We start from the raw sequence: 19,939 nt of genomic DNA, 5'->3' as shown, positions 1-19,939 counted from the left end.
GTGGGAGGAATGCAGATGGGCACTACTATCACCACTACCTCTTGGGTTGGCTTCGTCTATTTTCTACCTAAGAGAAGAAGGGGCCCGGGGTATCTGACGAATGCCTCGCTTTCATCCTGAGCTTGAGGGAACCAACCGTGCCTTTCCCGGCTCGGCCCCAGCCCCTGCCGTGGGGCTGCCGTGGGCAGGAGGCAGCACCGCGGGTGGCTGGGTGCAGCGGGCAGGAGCGCGGCATCAGGACAGGGAGGTGATGTTGGAGCGCCCGCCCGGCGGGGCGATGATCTTCTGAGCCGTGCGCCGGGCAATGTGGTCATCCGCCTGCGACCCTGCGGGAAGGGAGAGGCACACGGCTGTGACATCCGCGAGCTTTCATGCAGCAGTCATCAAGAATTTCGCTTGTGAGCAGGGCGAGCATTTTCAATAGACGTTAATTTGGATGCTGTATTATCACGGTACAGTCTGGATTGACTTTGGTTGCCTGAATGCCTTTGTTTTTTACTGCTTCTTTCTGGACACTATAAATGGCTTTCCTGTAAACAAACAGCTTCTATGCAATAAAGCATGGGACCCTGCAGATTTATTAAACACTGATCCACCTGTATGAGTTCAGCCAGCCAAGAGAACAAAATGATGGCAGGTATTTTAAGACAAAGTGCGATTTTTTCCAAGGTCACTGACGCTGCCGGGCAGATTGTCAGGGGATGCTGTACCAGGCAGCGCTGAAGCACCCTCTGCCTTCATGGGAGGGCAGCGGCGGTTTTATTGCTGGTTCCTGAGGATGGAGCTATGTGACTCAGCCCAAGCTCAGAACGGAACCCGGCTGAACAAGCCAGCTGTCGTACAGATATTTATCACTTTCCCAGAGTCCTGACCACACACAGCCCCTGCCCAGCCCGGCAGGGCCTTGCCACCGCCTGTGGGCTCCACCTCGCCCTCCTGCTCCAGGTGCCTCCCGCCAGGCCCAGCCATGCTTGTGGCAGCTCCTCAGTGCCGCCAGGCCCCGTCCCGCTGCGCCAGGCCCCCACCTACCCGACAGGCTGAACCCCGACTGGTGCAGGTTGCGCACGGGGACGGACGGCACTTTGCCCACGCAGGCCGCCATCCTCGATGCTGTGGTGGGCGCTGCAGCTTTCGTGCTTAGGACGACGTCGTGGACCGGCCCGTCGTACAGCCCCCGCGGGACGCCGTGCACCTCGGCCAGCTGCGGGGAGGGAAGGAGCAGGCATGAGGAATGCAGAGATAATGGAGAACCCGAACGGGATCCCGGCCGGTTCGGGTCCTCACCTACTGCTGCAGCCGTGCCGCACTAGTCCCTGGCTGCACTGACCCCAGAAGGAAAAGCATTTAAAGATCAGGCCTGCAAAATTACCGCACAAGGGGTTACCTGCATTTTGTGAAATGAGCAAAAAACTGCTTTTGATTCTTTCAGTCCCAGCACCAGCCGCCGTGCCGGTGTCTCACCAGCAGGCCCCGTACAGGCGGGTGGCAGGAGGTGCCCGGCCCCTCGCCCACCATGCCCTGGTGGCAGCATCCCAGTGGCACGATCTGACGTGGTGCCACTGCCACGTCCTGCCACACTCCATCCCTTCAGACCTGTATGAGAAAAGCCACAGCTGGCACAGGGAAAGGACTTCATTACCAGTCCTTCATCATGAATGTGCCTAAGGCTGTTTCTCCTCACAGGCAAAACAGTGGTTTGGGAGCCACAGGGTCAGGATGGGCTTGTTTTGCAGATGAGAAATGCTGGGTATCAAATAAGAAGGGACAGACTGATAGGTTATCAACAAGTATAGAAAGTTTTCTATAGCAATTTTTCTCGTATGTCACCTTCATCTTCATGCTGACTGTCACGCAGAGAAAATACCCAGCTCAGTGCTCTACAGCACTCCCCTTGACCCTAGCTCTTTTCCAAAGCTCCAGTTAAATCAAGGATCAAGAGATGGCATGGGCAGACTGTCTGGTTGTTTGCAAAGTACCAAATGTGCCTGCCCAAATGAATTAACTTAACAAAGAAATCACTGACTGCCTGGCTTGACACTCAATTATCATCTAGCCAGGAGACCAGGGACCTTCAGTAAGTGAGTTTATATTTAGCAAGCTCCGTCCTTTAGGACACAGCAGTGGCACAGGGTGTCTTCTTTCAAAGCTAACACAGACGCAACCTGACTGCTAGCAAGGAGCCCAGGGGCTCCTTGTCCCCGCAGCCCGCATGGCATCCCTGTGTGAGCGATGCAGAGGGTGCTACAAGTGCCAGGGAGATGGAGCTGACATTGCAGGGCTCCTTGTGCTGCAGCTGCCGGTGCTGCTGGGCTGCCCCAAGGGACTGGAGGTGGGCCACAAGGTCCTGCCCTCTGCTGGGAGCTGCCCCAACACCATCGACCTTCCCCTTACTCCGCTGCAGCAGGGACTCCAGAGGCAAACTGGGACCGCTGCTGCCAGCGCCAGTGCTGTTGGTGAGCTTGGGGTTTGTGATTCTTGCACTGCATTCATCTACAGTGAGTAATGAAAATGTCTAAAATAACGCATGGAAAAAGGGAGGGAGGGTGCAGTTGTTAGGGAGATCTGTATACATTTGAATGTCTTTGTACCTCCTAAAAAAGCTGTGCTAGCACACTGTGAAGGACTTTGTTATTTCCAGCAGCTACTGAACACTACCCCTACTAATCACGGACAGAAGCAAAGCAGCGGATTGGTAATACAGTAATGTAATCATTTCTAGCACAGGTAGAGATGAATTTCTCCCTTCTACCTCAATACAAAACAACCAGATTTGGTAGAAGTCACATTTTTGTTCTATAACTTTGTAACACCTAAGTAATACTAATAAACTGGTGTGATCAGTCATAATACTAAAACAGGCATTATGGATTAGTTTGTGTCAAGCCATACACCAAAGCAATTACATGATAACGTTATAAATTTCCAAGGTGTGAGGAGGAGTAGCGTTAACAATACTCTTGTTTCTGCTGCCCACTGCACCAGCAGGCATACCAGAACAGTGACTTCAGTACAATGATGCAAGGAAATTGCAATGAAAATATGGGAGTATTGCAAATAAAATTCTTCCTACCCTGTTTCTTGCCTTTATTCTTTTATAAACAAAATCAGGGAATGTCTTTCTGGGAATGAAGCGACCTGACCCCTGGGTGACAAACAGGTTCCCATCCTCAAGAACAACTTTTCCTTGACTTATGACCACAGTAGGAGCCCCATGGCACTCTGTGCCTTCAAATATGTTGTACTCCACATTCTGGAAAAAAAACAAACCAGGATGTTAAGTAAATTTAAGATTTAAGAAAAGGAGGTCACAGTCTATCCAGTTAAACATGCACACATTTTTGTACAATATTCCTCATGCACAATTAGTTGTACTTAACTTAGGCCTTTATATTTCAAATAACAAGGTTCTTCTAATTGCATGAACTAAGGCAAAGTAGAACAGAAAAATTAAATCCCTAGAAGATTCAGTAGTTGACCAAAAGATGTGGCATTCCTTAAGCAAACCAGCTTTTTACGATACATTAACAATTAATTATTTCAAAACCTCAGAAGAGCTCTGCTGCAGTTCTCCGTTTGGTGACAAAGTTCCTGTAATTTTTTCCAAGACCCTGCAGGTCTTCTACAATAAATGAGAATTGTGTTTTATGGGAAATACAAAATCATGCCAATTTTTTTTTCAAATATTCCCACGACTATCACTAACAAACTATCCAAAACTCAAATGTTACCATGAAAAAATTCTGCATCTTGAAAAAACGTAAGAGAATTTTCTGGACAAAAAATGAACTGCTTCTATTTTTTAAATAAAACACCCGAATATTTCAGTAATAATGATAATTTTCTTCAATAAAAACCCATCTGCCAAAAAATGTTTCTACATTAGTTCAGATCTGCTCCATCTCTAACTCACCTCACACCAACTCAAATGCATCCCTCACTTTCAACTACAGCTTTCTACCCTAGACTCATGTTGGAATTAATTTGGGGATGTCTGCAGCCTGGAAAACCACGGATAAAATGCCACCAAGAGACACCCCAAACCTTTTCTGACCGACTCACTCTGCCGACCAGCAACACCTGCCAAGGACCAGAGCCCGAGGGGAGTGCACCTGGGCCTTTGGGGCATGCTGGTGTTTGGCTCTGGTGGCAAAATGGCTTTATGCTGTGAGCAGCTGTTTTCTTTAATCATTGCACAGGTATTAAAAGAGCTACTACCTGTTTTCTGAATTGGAACTTAGAAGTTCACATTGACAAAACAGGAATTAATGTGAGCTGGGGTTTGTTCCCCCACATGCATCCGGCCTCCGCATGCTGCCTTCACTGGACACACTCTTTCTTTTAGTTTAATACTCAAAACAAGGTCAACCCCTTTCTCCCAGTCTGCAGCAAGCACATCAGTCATAAGATCTGTGTTCCAGAGGCAGACTGTCTCAGATCAGTCACCCAGCTACTCAGTCACAATCCTGCCCCTCACAAATTCTCCAGTTCTACAGTAAACAAGGGATATTTGTATTTGCTTGCATTTTAAAAATCAAATGCAAGGTCCTTCATCATCTTATCCACATTACTCATCTCTTGGTGAATGCACCAATCTGTATGACCTGAAGAAGCGTATTACTTTACTGCTCTCTTCTGACTGTAGTATCATCTCAAGAAAATACTTTAAAATATAGTTTACCAAATTGTGGGTTTTTGCTGAGATAATTTTTGTCGCCTTGGGGTTCCACAAGACCAAGTCTGCGTCAGAGCCGACTGCAATTCGCCCTTTCCTGGGGTAGCAGTTAAAGATTTTGGCAGCATTTGTACTGGTCACTGCTACAAAGTCATTCTCATCCATCTTCCCTGAGACCTGGAGAGCAGAAGGAAGGGAGAACCATTTGATACGGGAAAGCACGGCGGTCCCACCACAAACCAATCTGCACTTTCTATACAAAATACGAGATTACATGCAACCTTTCTCTTAGCGCTTTTATACACCGAAAAAATCCCCCAGTCTTGATCATAGTATTTAATTCAAGATTTTTGTTCCTGTGATGGTAATTAAGCCCTGCTGAAGCATTAAACAACTGGAAATGGACCATTCAGACGTTCAATTGCTGCCTCATCTAGTGGGTGGCATCCCTGCCTACGGCAGGGGGCTGGAGTTGGATGATCTTTAAGGTCCCTTCCACGCCAAACCACACTGTGATTTACAGAATTGTATTTCATAGAAAATCTGAGTGATCCCACAGGGATCACTGAGTCCAACTCCTGCAGAACTCCCTTGTTTCCTCCAGAGCAAAGCCTACGTAGGACTTCAGCACGGCTCCCTGGCTCTGGGAAGTGTCCCCGTAGCGCTCCGTGCCAGGCAATGAATTCCCAGGGGCGCTCTGGGGGGCGGCAGGCCATGGGACTGAGCACACTGACCTGCAGCGGTGTGGGACAGGGCTGGGGGAACCTCCTGCAGGTACCAAGGATGCTCCCTGTCCCCACCAACCTCCCCGGGCCTCCTGCGAACACTAGTGAAGAGCAACATCGCATCCTCCCCTTACAGAAATCTGTGGAGGACTCTCTCCTGACTGCAGGTTGAGGCGGGGGGGCTGTTCCCCCAGAGAACCCTTTGAAGACACTTTGAAGGCACTGGAGTGTCTCATTCTCTCCCATTATCAAGCTCTTCTGAAGGAGCAGTCTAGACAATGTCACACTTCAGGGCTCATTTGAATTAATGAGAAATCTGACATCATCTGACACAAGCACTCTTCACATCCACTTGCGTTCGCGTGGAGGAAGGAATCGGTGTTATTTTAGTGCCTACCACAAAACCGGTGTTGTTTTAGTACCTACCACACACTTTTCCCAAATTATCGCCATTCGTTCCTCAATGCCGTTTGTTCCCTCGGGAATGAGGGTGAAGTTGTCTTTCCCCACTGCCTTCTGGGCGGTGGTGAACGTGCAGTGGGCGCTGCCCGCCACCTGCAGGTCCCCGCTAGGACAGATGGAGAGAGGTGGTCAGAGGAGGCACAGAGCGGAGCAGTGGCTCTGAGGGGGCTTCTCAGAACTGCGAAAACGTGTCTCCTTTCCTGTGAAAGGGCTGCGCTGCCTGGGTGAAGTTCACCCTGGCCTACAAGACTGTGTGACACGAGGGCCTGCGGGCTCTGTGCTCCGCCTGTTTGATGTGCATTGATTTAATCAATAAACGCTGCCACACAGGCAGGCGACTTCAGATCTTTAAATCCCATTGAAAGTCAAGGTACGTTGAGGCAGTTTTTACAAGTACACAGAGGCATCTCACTCTACCAGTCTGCACAGGAATAAAGCACTGAAATCTTCTAAGAACAGTAACAGCAGCCCCGTATGTGCTTTTGATATTTTCTCCTAATCTAGCTATTACTTCTACTGTTTAGTAACCATCTTAATCTTCGTGCCTTCCTTTTGAACCTCATATTGTTTTATTATGAAGGTGGGTCTCAGAACCATTCTTTTGATATGGTGCTAAAACAGCTCTTAAAGCAAGGATATGGTTAAATAAAACAAGATTCTGGATAAAACCAAATGTAAAGTACTGTAAGATATTACATTTTACGTAGCACTGTATGTATACGTACTGCATGAAAATGCAAAGCTTCAGTCACTGCTGCATCTGTGGATACAGACAGAGCACATGCAGGCGTTGTTATTCACCTGTCCGTTTGTTTGCTGACTTGTCAGTGTCTGTTGTGTTTGTGAACTGTTCCAGAGATGTTCAAGCTGACATGATGGGCTTTGTTGTATAACAATTGACTGAAAACAGCTCTCCAGGGTAACATGCCCTCAATGTTTATGTTTCAGATTTTAAAAGCTTGTGAATGCCTAACGTTGCTTCTGATGAAACCCTTCAATTTACTGTAAATTTAACCTAATACTGGTAGATTTCCGTGGGTTATGCCAAGACAGAGCACTGCTGGGCGCTGAGTCCCTGTTCCCTGGGCCCTCGGGTGATGCGGAGGGTGCAGCGCGCTCCGTTCGCAGTTCTGCGGATGGAAGCAGGTCGTGGGAGACTGATTTATATGGGAGAAGTCTGCTAGCTGCTACCCGGCTTCATCAAAGCCTAACCTAGATTCTCTTTCAAAGCAGCCACACGACTGTCTCCTAGCTCCTTGTTAGAAAAAACAACCCAAGATTTACGATTTGCTACGGAGAAGCATGCCCCCTGGGAATGCCATCTGCACCGCTCCTCCACGCCCCGGCGGGCAGGCTGTGGGCACCACGGCACAGAACTCACCAGGACAGCAGGGAGGTGAGGCGGTCCGGCGTGCTCGGGTCGGGGCTGATGGGGGGAGAGGTGACGAAGGCTGCGGCCTTGGCCCAGTTCTTACTCCAGTAGTGCGAGCCGTCAGTGCCGAGGCTGGCGGTGATGGGCTCCCCGTACACAACAGTGCCTGCAGAGCAATGGGAGCAGTGACTGCAAACGCGCTGCGTGCCCCTGAGCCTCCTTTCACACAGCACAAACACCGTGGTTAGCAACAAGGATGGCTCCATTTACTTCTGGTGCTCTCAGCATTTTGGCTTTTTAAATATAGACTAATCCCTCAGATTATCTCAGATAACTGGGAAGTGCTGCCAGAACAAGTTCTGAATGCGTCTCTTTTCTCCTTAGAAAAAACCCACATTTCTCTCTGATAAGTGTTACACATTTCTTTACATCAAATTGGAGGCTCTCTGGCTGGGGGCTGCCGTGGCCGCACAACACCGTGTGCTCAGGACACTGCTCGACCTTGCTTCCCTGTAGGAACATTGCTAGCCCTCCCCAGCACACCCCATTTAGCTTTGGAGTGTGTTCCAGTTCCATTTTTTGTTTAGTTCATGAGAAATGATCAGAAGTGAGGTGTTATTTTTTTTTGCTGCATCTACTCAGATCCGGGTGTCAGTTTCAAGCACATCTCTTCACATCTTTTGAGTTCAGTTCAGAGCAATTAGCTCTGGCATACTCTGTGAAGAAAAGCCAACACCAAGTTTTAGCACCCTTAAAATGTGACAGAACTCAGGTGCTAACGAGTTCTTAAACCTTGCAGCTAGCGTGACATTCCTGGAGGTATTTAAATTGGCTTAATTAGTGTGCAAACATTAAATAGCGCTTTACCTTTTCTCTTTGCTTGGGCTAACACATCTGCTGCACCTTTGCTCATTATTTTTGTGATGTACAAGGGGCAGTTGGCTTGTTTTGCTATTGTAATGGCCCGGTACACTGCCTCTGCTTCAACCTGCCGACACAAAAACGAATACAAGCAGAGAACATCTCAAGACATCTCTGCCAGAGCTGAACCACCACAAGCCATGGCTGGTCTGCAGCTTTGGATAGTTCTGCTGGAAAAGCTGTTGACTTTACCTCCTCGGGGCGGCTCAGGACATGCCCCTCTGGCCCCGTAATCCCAAGGTCCAACAGTCTCTTCTGCTCCTAGGGGGAAGAAGATGAACAAGAGCGGTGAGCAATGTGAACAGTCTGTCTGAAGCCATGTGGGACTCACCTTGCTCAGCAGTGAATTCAATTCCATGATACATGTAAATGATAAATGAATACAATCGCATGGTATCTATGGCAATCCATCAGCTGCTGGGAGTGAAAGGAAGGCCCAGCTTATGCTGTGGAAACAGCTTTGGACTGGGAACTGCTACATGTCCTTTGGACCTTCTCCATTTTTTAAACCCAGTTACAGTTCTGGAAGATTTGGGATTTCAGACCCACCACTGCTTACTCTAAGCCTGTGCTAAATATGATTCACAGCTAGAAAAGGAGCAGGTATCTCCTGGACCCTCGAGTCCATGGCTGAAGCTGCTCAGAGAAGCCCAGGGAAGAAGAGAAGATGAGGGTGGGAATTACCCTCTATCTTGTTTGTTCAAATAAACCCATTTCAAGGACTGGGATTCTGCTTTCATTTTAAACTCTCCTCCCACACCATACTGAACACTTAAGTGACCGTAAGCTAAAAGGAACCACAAGTCTAATTCTACATCTATCACCTATTTGCAGTGTTTACCTAGGACTTTCTTCTCTAAAGCTAAAGAGGAAAAATAATAAACAGTTTGCAATTCCAAATAAATTCCTGAAAGCCATTTTTGGATATATATATTACCACGTCTAATGTAGATTATTTAAAAAATGCAAAACTCTTTAACCTTCTAAAGTCCTCAAGGCTTCTAAGCATACTCAAGATTTCTAAACAAGATAAATGTGATAAAGTATCACTTAAAGCAGTCAGTCAACCTTTAAGAGGCCCCTATCTGGGAACTATTGAGCAGATTCCTGTGATGAAACCCAAGCGCGTGGGAAAAGCTGGGAGGATGCCGTTGATTTTAGCAGGAGCCCCAGATCCTCCTGCACATTCGTGTGTCTGCACATGCTACCACAACAAGATTTCCTCTCAGCCCCTTCCCTCCACAGCTTTGGTACTCAGATTATTCTGGAGACCAAATCCCACCAGGAGCCTGTGGGGGGAGGAGAGAAGGGGCAGGTTAGGGCTGACACCATTTCTGGATTCCCCTGCCCTCTTCAAGGCTTGGCATCTACATGCAAAGAGGAAGGAGAGTTTGCCCTGCTAGAGATTTCAGAGGTGAGCAATCCAGGTGACAGCAGCAGACAGCACACACTAGAAGTGCACGCTGATTCCCTTCACAAAGCAATTGCAGGTTACTCCTCTTCGTCTCATTTTGAATATCTCTGCTGATTTTGCAGCATCAAATGAATGCTAAAAGCATGCTGGCACCTTCTGTTAGAGTCTGTGTCCTATCTGTTGAAGTCAGCACTTTGCCTTACATCAAGTTACCCTGCTCCACCTTTAATTTAAATGAACGTCATTACTGTACCTCATCAATGATGTCTCCGTTTTCAGCATGCACTTGGGCAATGGCCCCCAAGTCTCGAATAATGCTGAATATTTCATACATCTGTCAAGAGAGAAGGGGTTGCCCAGTATCAGATAAATTATGGTCTCTGCTCAGAAGTGCAAAATTACTTCTATTGCACCTCGGCTGTCTGTATTACCTGGGCATCAGTGCACTGAAGTTTGTCTTTATAAGCCATAAAAACCAGGAAGGAGTTCACGCCTTGAAAAAAGAAAACGACACGTGCATTTATTGTCACAGCCGAGAACGCAGCACCCTGGTACGGGCTGAACAGGGATGCTCGACTCGGGTGCTTTGTGCGGGGGGGCTAGGCTGAAAGCAAACCAAGGCTAAGCACGGAAACTCCTCTCGTGAGAGCTGAACCCCATGTTTTGGGAGTCATGAGAGACAATACTCTCCTATGTTTGGATATACCTGAACAAAAAAAACACATCGTCCATTTCTGATTTTAGATGCTCTCTGTAACTTGACCTGAATTCACAGAATTAAATGCATTGCTTCCAATCTTAATTTTCCCTCCAAAAGTGGTCTGAATTTATGGTTTCTTTCCAACTTCTAACTGTATTTGAATTAATGCATTAGTGCCAAGACCACAAAGTACAACACAATATGAGACTCTCTCGTTTTAAAGCACTGTTACTGAGCACATTGGCATTTAGTTAGACAAATAGATGTACAGTATTTCTGCACACAGCATTGCAGACAATCTTAATTCATTTATATCAAACATGTAACGTGAAGCACAGAATCAAAGCCTGACAATTGCCACAGTTTTTATATGGATAAAGGCAACAACTAATCCCAAACTACGATCAAATTGCAAACAAACTGTATTTCATGGGAACATACATATGAAAAATATCTGGTTTAAGCTTTGAATGGCTGCATTACTTCATCCGCTCAGCATTTTAATGGGAAATTCACTGCAAATTCCTATGTTAATTGACCAATTAAGCCCTTGCTTGCAAGACTGCAAATTACACTGAAGTCATTTAGCTCTACATTAGCATATCTGAAAGCAAAATGTAGTCCAAAACATTGAATTAAGTATTAATGAAATGCATGTATTCCTGACACATGGCCAGCTTTTTGGTAAGCTATGTCCAAGGGATACTTTAGGATGTACAGGAATTAGAAGCACAAATGACATCTCTGGGAAAAGCCTAAAGCTTTTGGGCCTGTTAGCCCAACCTCAAATGTTTTTCTTTAAATATTGTCTGTAAGTCAGGGAGCCTGACTCAGGAAGCCTGATACGATTTCTGTAGTTTCCAAAACAGATTTTCAATACTGGGCTGTAAATTGCCCAGAGGTAAGAGCAGATGAACAAGATTTAGGGTATGATCCAGTGTCAATACTCTTGTCTACATCTTTAACCTAGATTGTAAGAGAAGGGTGATTCACCCCTCAATAGCAAATGAGTAAGGTCCCCTGCACATACGCATTTACCAGTGGATAAAAGCATTCCTGCAGAGCACTGTCATAGCTTACCCTGGGGAAACTTGCTTATGTGCCTATACTGCAATATTCTTTTCTTTTTTTTTTTTTTTCTTTCTTTTTTTTTTCTTTTTTTTTTTTCTTTTGTGTTTGTTGGGGATGAGGGTGTGTCAGAACGCTGCTCTTTGTGCCCTTACCTTTGTCTTTCACGAGGGCTTCCAGCTCCTCTTTCAGGCTTTCATGCCAGCGAGGGATGTCGACGTGCAGTGAGTAATCACAGCAGGCTTTGCTGTCGGCGCACTCTCTCCACTGCTCATATGCAGCAAGAAGGCTCGTCCCGGCGTCGGGGAACACGTGGTCAACTGAGGAGATACTGCAGAGTATTGGTATGCTTTCTAGGGACAGCTCTGTGTGACTAGAGAAACACCTGGAGATTACAACAGCCACAGGTATTTCTGTGCAAGACTTCACTGCTATGATAAAGAGACATTTTCATAGTAATTTGCCTTTATAGCTTTGATTACAGATAAATGTATCAGAAAAGTGAAACAAACAAAACAGACTAACTGATTTATGGCTATTGTTATGCCTCTTTTTTTCTTACAGCCTCCACCACATGGCAAGCTGAGAGGACAAAGCATGGCCTTGCACACTGCTGCGCAGCTCCCTTGGGCATCCCCCACGTGCAGCCACGCACCGCCCATCCCCTTCTGCTCTTCCTCTTGTGTTTGCTCTTATTCCCTACAGTACTGGCTATGATCACGGTACAGAGCGACAGCAGATTTATTCAGAGCTGCTCCTTCAGGCCAATACTACCGTGTGCTTTGGGACCAGAATAAGAACGAAACAGAAATAAAAATTATAATACATACATAACAAAAAAAAAATATAAAAAGGTGTTTCAAGTTTTCTTCTGCTTTACTGTCTTATGAGGCGAAGCAGGAACAGCTACGTGTTTGCAATATATGTGTACAGCAGAGGAAGGCAGTTACCGAAAGGCACATAATGCATTTTAATTAGCTTTGCGATGTTTTGATTACTATAGCAAAAATTAATATTTCTCTGCTTTGAGGATAAATAAACTCTGCCACGACAAGAGGCCCCATGTGTTTCACTACACAATGTTCTACTTAGCAGTCTGTTCAGACACCGCTCCGTCTTACTGATCATTGTGGTTCCTCCTGCCAGGGCTGCTTTCGTGCCTTGGTAGAAGTCATCGGCAGAGGTCATCCCCATCACGGGCATCTGCAGCCTCGTATGCACGTCTATCCCACCTGGCACAACGAGCTGGCTGTAGGCATCAACTGTCTTCACCCCACTGGGCACGATCAAGTTTTCTCCAATTTGTCTGAAAACAGTATTAAGGTGCCCTGGTAAGTGGCAGCAACTTTTAAGTGCAGGTGTACAAAGAGCCCAGCCCAAGCCCTAGCCACTAGGGCACACTAGCCACTGCCTGGCCATATCCTACAATTCTTGTTTTTCAGATAGGGGACGTATTTCCAAGAGAAAAACTGACAGAAAGAAACCTTGTTCAAATTAAATGACAAATTTAATTGTCAAACGTAATTTTCCTTGTTCAAATTAAATGTAGTATGCCTGGAAATTTTGTTACAAAATATATGTATATATATTAACTTACTTTATTAAACCATCTTCCACATAAATGTCTGCATAAAATGACTGGTCATCGTTGACAATTTTTCCTCCCTTGATTAGAAGCTGATCACTCTAGTGGAAAAACAAATAAAAATTCAAGATTGCTTTATTTAGATGCTTGTTTACTCAGAATGAGCTTTTATGAAGTCTAGGACTTAGCATTTTGTTCTTTAACAATCCAAACTTAAGTTTAATATCCTAAGTGTTCCATACCGAAGCCCAGCTGTAGCCTGCAGAAAAGTCCACAGACACTTTCCGAGGAAGACAGGATCTCCTCTGATGTGTGCCATGAGCCCAGGCTGTGGATGTGCAGAGCCCAGGAGCCCAGCTCCGGAGGCCCGGCTCGCAGGGAGCCTGCAGGCAGCCGGGTGCTGTGGTGGGGCCCGTGCAGAGCAACCCCCTGCAGGAGCCCGCTCAGACCCGTGACCGATGCCGGGACCGGCTGCCCGGCGGCTCCAGCAGTGTTGCAGGACAACATCCCGCAGCTCAGTCCTGCATCTGCTCCTCCATCAGCGCCTCTTGTGAGGGCTGCTAAGTGCATCTTATTAACCCGGTAATTTATTGGCATTCCCTAATTAGTTTCCCCAGTCTTGTCAGAGGCTGCTAATGCCTCAAGGACCTGCCTCATTTCAAAGCAAGACTGTGGCACGGTTGTCAGCCTTACAAGATCTTTAACCAAAAATCAGAAAGCAGCTGCATTTCTGTAAACATGGAACTGCAGCGGAACGAGGGGCTCCTTCCCTGCTCCCTGGTGCCTTTAAGGGCTGGAAGGGACCATCCCGGGGACATCCCGGGGCACAGACCCCGTGGGGGGCTGCAGGAGCCGGCTGCACGGCAGGGGGATGGATGGATGGATGGATGGATGGATGGATGGATGGATGGATGGATGGATGGATGGATGGATGGATGGATGGATGGATGCACCGTGTGCTGCCGCAGCGCCCAGCCTGGCAAACCGCCGGCGTCTGCTTCCAGAGCCCCCAGCGCCGCACGGGGAAGCCACCGACCGACTGCGCTGCTGCTTCCCCAGCCCCCGGGGCGCTCAGCGCCTCCCGCCCCGCTCCCGGCCCCGCCACCCCGGTCCCGGGAAGGCTCCGCGCAGGAGCGCGGCCGGGGGGCGGCCAAGGGAAGAAAGGAAAGAAAGAAAGGGAAGAAAGAGCGGAGCTGCCCGAGCTGCCCCGAGCCCCGGCAGCGGGGGAAGGAGGGGAAGGAAGGAGGGGAAGGAAGGAGGGGAAGGAAGGAGGGGAAGGAAGGAGGGAATCCCCCCCGAGCACCGCTGCCGGGCTCCGCCGGGCGCAGCGCCCCCCGCCCCGCGCCCCCTTCGCCTTTGTCCGCGGCCCCGGCTCCGTGCTGCCGGGCGGACAAAGCCCGCCGCCGCCGGGAGGGGAGGGGAAGGAGGGGAAGGACGGGAGGGCCCGTGCGGGGCCGGCCCGGGGGGGGGCGGCAGCCGGGGAGCGGCCCCGGGCCGCGGCGAGCTCCGGGCGCCGGGAGCGGCTGCGCCGCGCTCACCGTGCTGCGGGGGATGCTCTTCTTGCCCGGCTGCGACATCCTCCTGCCTGCCCTGCCTGCCGCCCTGCCCGTGCGCGCACCCGTGCGCGCCTGCGCGCCCCCGCCGCCGGCTCCCCCTCGCTCCCCCTCGCCCCCCCCCGCCTCCACGGCCCGGGGCCGCGCTGCCGGCATCTCGGGGCCGGGGGGCTGCGGGACCCAGCCCGGGGCCGGCGGCACCTCGGGGCGCGCTCCCCTCGGCCGTGCGGGGCCGTCTGCGGGCCGGGGGCTTCGCCAGCGCCGAGGGGAGCGTGCCCCCGACGGGAACCACAGCGCCCGGAGCGGGTCGGGGCGGCAGGGACCTTAGGGACCGTCCTGTGCCACCCCTGCCCCCAGCGCAGGCTGCCCAAAGCCCCCAGCCCGGCCTTGGGCACTGCCAGGGATGGGGCACCCGCAGCTCCTGGGGCAGCCTGGGCAGCGCCTCGCCGCCCTCACGGGAAGAATTTCTTCTAACGTCTAATCGAAATCTCCCTTCTTCTAGTTTAAAGAAGCGGCAGGGGAGCGGCTCCGTCCCCAGCGCCCCGCTCGCTGCCGCCGACCCCGGCTCGGGCTCCCCCGAGCCCCCGACGGGACGGGACGGGGAAGGGAAGGGGGACGCAGAAGGGAGCCAGCCCAGCCCGTGCCCCGGCCGAGCCCCGCCGGCGGGCGCCCCTCACCTACCTGCCGGCAGCCGTCGGGCGGCTCTCCCGTGGTGGCGGCCCCCGTGCAGCGGAGCGGCGGCGCGGCCCCCCCGGGGCTGCCGGCAGGGACAGCGGCACCGTGCCCGTCGGACGGGCCGGGACCGGGACCGGGACCGGGACCGGGGCCGCGGGTCCGGCCGGCGCCGAGCGAGGGGAAATCCAGCGTCTTGTTGTCGAAGGCGTCCTCCACGCTGCAGAACATGCCCCCGCGCTTCTGCCGCGGCCGGGGGCTGCCCGCACCCAGCCCCGCGAAGCAGGCGGGCAGCGCCTCCGCCTGCCGCCCCGACATACCGGGCACCCCCGGCCCCCGCCCCGCCGTGCGTCCCCCGGGGCCGCTCGGAGCGCCCCGAGGTCCTGCCGCTGCTGGGCTGAGCTGGGCTGAGCTGGGCTGAGCTGGGCCGGGCCGGGCTGGGCTGGGCTGGGCTGCGCTGCCCGCAGAGCGCCGCCGCTCCGCCGGGGCGCGGGGTGGGCGCGGGGGGAGCTCGCGCTGCGGGGGCTGCGGGAGCGCGCTTGGGTCGCGATCCTTCGTGCGGTGCCATCGCGTTGTCGTGATAGCACGCACGCAGGTAAAGCCCCGGGGCCGAGAGCTCGGGCATCAGAATGAGACAAACCAACCAAACCGCTGGGCATAACCGAAGGCTTTCAGCTGCAGCCTGGAGAAGAATCAAAACAAAGCAAATTGTCTCATTTCAAGGTTTAAAACAGATCTTTTTATTAAAAGCTTACAATAATTTATGTATTTTACAAATGAATAGAAAGTCTCTTGATATATATCATATGAATCACAATACAAAAATATGTGTAAAATTCTGTAATTGATCGATCCAGCCCCGTTTTAGGCCTGTCAATTACTGTCTCAGCACTGAACCAAACATTACGTATTCAGGGTATGGTTATTCAGAGATTATCTTAGAGAACACAAGTCACGGCACACTGGCCATGGGGGGGGGGAAGAAAAAAACAAAAACAAAAACAAAAAAACATTTTCTCTGGTTTACAGTTTGCATAAATTTACAGTAGTTCCTTTTTATAAAATGTACAATACGTAAGTACATGGTTTAATACACATATTCACAATACAATTTCCTGAGTCTAAACTAAATCCATTACTGTGCTAAAACACACTGCCCACTGCCAGGTCTCAGCGGTGGCATTGGAGCCGCCAGGGGATTTGGCATCAGACCACAAGGAATGACTCCCATCTCATCTCCTCTTCACTGTCAGTAATTTTGTTCACGAGCTGCGTAAGGCACTCAAGGATACACTGAAGGCTACAGATATTTCTAGAGCAGAATACTTCAACTAATAGCCACAGTCCTTCAACAGCTTGAACAAGAAGTACAGGCCTGAAACACACAACATACGGTTGTTGACGAAGTAAGCTGCAATTCGAATGGATTTTAGTTTAGACGTAATCAAAAAAATCCGCATTGCTATGCACATGCTGTAATCAGTCAGCACAACTCGTGGTTCACATCAACCCAAGCGCTGCGTTACCTGGACTGTGAACATTTATGACTATTTTGGCATTGCTTCAGAAAGTCTACGATTATGAGCTACTGCATTTATACGTACTTTTCAAATTCTGGTAGGCAAACATAGCTATGGTAATAGATGGGTAATGAAAGCGTTGATACACGTGGTTTCTCTTCTTTCTGCCCCCAGATTGCCATTTTTTGAAGGATGCTTGGGGCGTCTTCACGGGGTGCTGGTGGCTGCAGCTTACGGCTGCTCGGCGTGGAACAGGCACTCGGTCAGGATGGGCCCCGGCGCCTCGCACCCGTGGGGGGGCTGCAGGAGGAACGCCTTGAGACAGAGCCCAGTTTTGGGGAATGCCTCCCCTCGTGGCCCCGTGGCTTTGAGAGCACCGTGCTGTTAGGAGCCGCGCAGGAGCCGTGCGTAAGAAGGCAGCAGCCAAGGTCTGGTGCAGCTTGTCTCAGCGGTGAGGGCACTGCTCACCAGGACGGCTTCTCACTGTGGCCAAGGACCCTGTGAGCTGCACAAAGCCCTGCTCATGACACCAAGCCCCGGTGGGATCAACATAAAAGTGACGGAAAACTGAGCGAAAAACGCTTATGCTGAAATTAAATAGCACATTTATGTAAATGTCCTGTCTGTGCCCTTAAACACAAGAAACTTTTAAAAACATTCTTTGAGCCATTTTTTTCTTTCCTATGTACATAACTTTTTACATATAAATATTAACATATACATAAGCATAACCCCTTATTTACACATGTATCTGTCCTGTACAGTTAGCTTTTTGTTAAAGAAAACATGGTTAAGAAAGCCTAATTTAGGGGGGAGCAGAACTGAACTTCTCGACGTATATACACAACATGCAGAAGCATGGCCTGAGTAAACCGAGGTGAAATGTATCCGAGCGGCTTCCAGGGACACTGCTCCTCGCCGTTCCAGGTCCTGAACAGCGCGGCAGATATCCTGCACATTCACACCCATAGCAGCTTCCGCGCTCCTGTGCCCCCGGCACGCCGGGGCCGTGCGCTCGGGCAGTGAGTTAAGGCATTTCGACAGATGCCAGCATGGGACGCTCCGGCAGGCCTCCAGCCAACAACGTCTCCACCAGAGTCCAGTAACGTCTTAGACTGCAGGTAGTCACCACATACTATTGTTTGCAGTTCTTCCAACCAACGGAGTGTGTTAGGACATCGTGTTTAAGGAGAACTCAAAATGGACACAGGATTTAACAACGTTTTATGCAAAAAACGGGGAAGTAAAAATTTAGCTCATCTGCGTAACTCCAATATAGATGCTCGTATCTGGTCGAACTGGAATTAGTTAAATCACTCTTATAATATAATCATATGCTGATATCACAATCCATAACCTTTGCTTTAAAATGTTTTGTCATACTACTTCAGTACAAATATAACACTTTTACGAATAATATTTTTGCAGCTTAGCTCCCTTTGCTGTTCGCACTGTCCAGTTTAAAGTGGACGACTGATGTACAAACATCTGGAGGTCTTTTAGAATTTCAGTATCAAGGGATTTTCTTCTTAGCTTTATAAACTCAACATAAGTTGCGGAAGCGGTGCAGGTACCTATAGAATAAAATAAACATCAGAATTAACTACAACTGTGATTCTCTCTCCAGTAGGTGATTTTTCAGTCCCAAGCACTTCAGCATTTCCAGTTTATGAGGTTTGGCAGGTGTTCACTCTACAGTTGTGGTTGGTGTATCCAATTGTGATTTTTCTCTGAAAACAAACAAACAAAAACCCAGTAGAAATGATCCCCCTCTCCATTTCCCAAACCAGGGACTGAATGGCTATGCTGCGCGAGCACACATCTCAGTCTGTCGCCAGGAACATAATCGATGCTAAACGCTCCTGCCAGGCACTGGGAACTTCAAAGAGACGACGCAGCGGTATAAGCCACTTCAAAGAGAGCTGGTCCCCACAGACAGCTTTATGTAAGTGCAATGGGCAGCGAAAGGAATTGTGTCACAGCAAGGACGAGTTAAATACCTACAGGAGCCAAATCGGACCTCCTCAAGGGAGGAAAGCTGCCCCAAAATGACATCCCGCCCTTGTGTGCGAGCTGATCTCCTGCCCTTCCGTGATCTCCGTTCCTGGACCGTTCTTTGCAGCTCTAAATTTAGCCAAATGTCCGACAGAAGGGTATTTCTAGGGCAAATGCATGGGAAGCAGCATGAACCACAGTGCACAGACCAGAGAAGGAAAGCACAGCAGCTCTGTCAGCTGGCCCACGCCAAGCACCTGCATTTGGGCCAGGGAGGGGGCCAGGAGCTAACGCATGCTGTGCAGTGCTGAGGAGGTTTTCTGGGGGTGTTGTTTAAACTCAGCACCCAGAGCTGACAGCCCAGGCCCCGTGTCGCATGCCCTTGCCTTCCGCAGAGGCTGGCGCTGCCTGTGCAGGGCCGTTCCCGGGGGATCCTGGCAGCTGGTCCCCCTGCCCCTGCAGCCAGCACGGCCGCGTGCCCCATATGGCCGGGAGCTGACACCACCAGCAGCGTGCGAACGTCACCGTTTCTTGGGGAAAACACGAGAGATGCTCAGGGAATAACAGGCAGATAACTGAAACACACGGGCTTTTACTCAGCTAGCTAAGTTACTCCTTTAGGATATCTTAGTGTGCCGATGTTAGGCAGGATTCATAACTGGCTGAAGTGCCAGAGCACGTTTCAGTTGGCTGGAAGTTTGACTCGATTTTTGCTCTAGCTGGGCAGATTTCAGCAGTGAGGTGTGCTTGGTTGCAGAGGTGCCTTCCAGCCTCCATGGCACCCGCAGAACCGTGAGAGTGCTCATAGTGGCAGATGGCAGGGCAGCTCCTCCCGGGGAGGCGGGGGGAAGACCTCTGTTTGTTTCTTTTCTTTCTTTTTTCTTCTTTCTTTCTGTTAAGCCAGAAGAAACTACCTATGCTACATGCAATGAAGCTATGGCGACCTACATTAGCTAAAGATCAGGCTAACAGTTATGGGTCTTCCAATACTCACGCAAATTACACTGCAACCACAGGCTGGAAAAAATGCATGTTCTTAATTCTTATTTTGATTTTGGCATTTAACAGTACTCTGCAAGAAACCCAGTGAATGTTCATCAGGTATTTTGTTCCCGAGCATACCACTTTGCAAATTCTGGCTTTTTTCCCCTGCTAGAATAGTCTCCTATACCAACTGGATATTTGTATGCATAAAAAATCACCCAACATATCAGCTTATGTTAATAAATCTTGTGAACATATGCAAGGCAAAATAACTATTCATAAGCAGAAAAGCACTT

General features: G+C 49.7%; 1 protein-coding gene across 2 annotated transcripts; it reads right to left on the bottom strand.

Moving 5' to 3' along the window:
* Nucleotides 1–234: 234 nt before the first annotated feature.
* On the bottom strand, nucleotides 235–15,462 carry DPYSL4 (dihydropyrimidinase like 4; the record flags this gene model as incomplete). 2 transcript variants are annotated; one of them, XM_084290401.1, is made up of 14 exons in its annotated part: nucleotides 235–326; nucleotides 1,030–1,201; nucleotides 3,071–3,250; nucleotides 4,679–4,849; nucleotides 5,824–5,965; nucleotides 7,241–7,397; nucleotides 8,099–8,219; nucleotides 8,345–8,413; nucleotides 9,820–9,900; nucleotides 9,998–10,059; nucleotides 11,490–11,654; nucleotides 12,456–12,640; nucleotides 12,932–13,020; nucleotides 15,154–15,462. In XM_084290401.1, the coding sequence occupies 14 exons, from the start codon at nucleotides 15,460–15,462 to the stop codon at nucleotides 235–237; spliced, it is 1,995 nt and encodes a 664-aa protein (XP_084146527.1). The 2 variants fall into 2 exon arrangements, with proteins under 2 accessions (XP_084146527.1, XP_084146528.1); XM_084290402.1 differs by lacking the exon at nucleotides 15,154–15,462 and adding an exon at nucleotides 14,458–14,496.
* Nucleotides 15,463–19,939: the final 4,477 nt, after the last annotated feature.

Source organism: Netta rufina (assembly GCF_964035555.1).
Source record: "Netta rufina genome assembly, chromosome: 7".
In the NCBI taxonomy this organism is placed as follows: Eukaryota; Metazoa; Chordata; class Aves; order Anseriformes; family Anatidae; genus Netta; species Netta rufina.
This window is presented reverse-complemented; position numbering and strand designations above follow the sequence as displayed.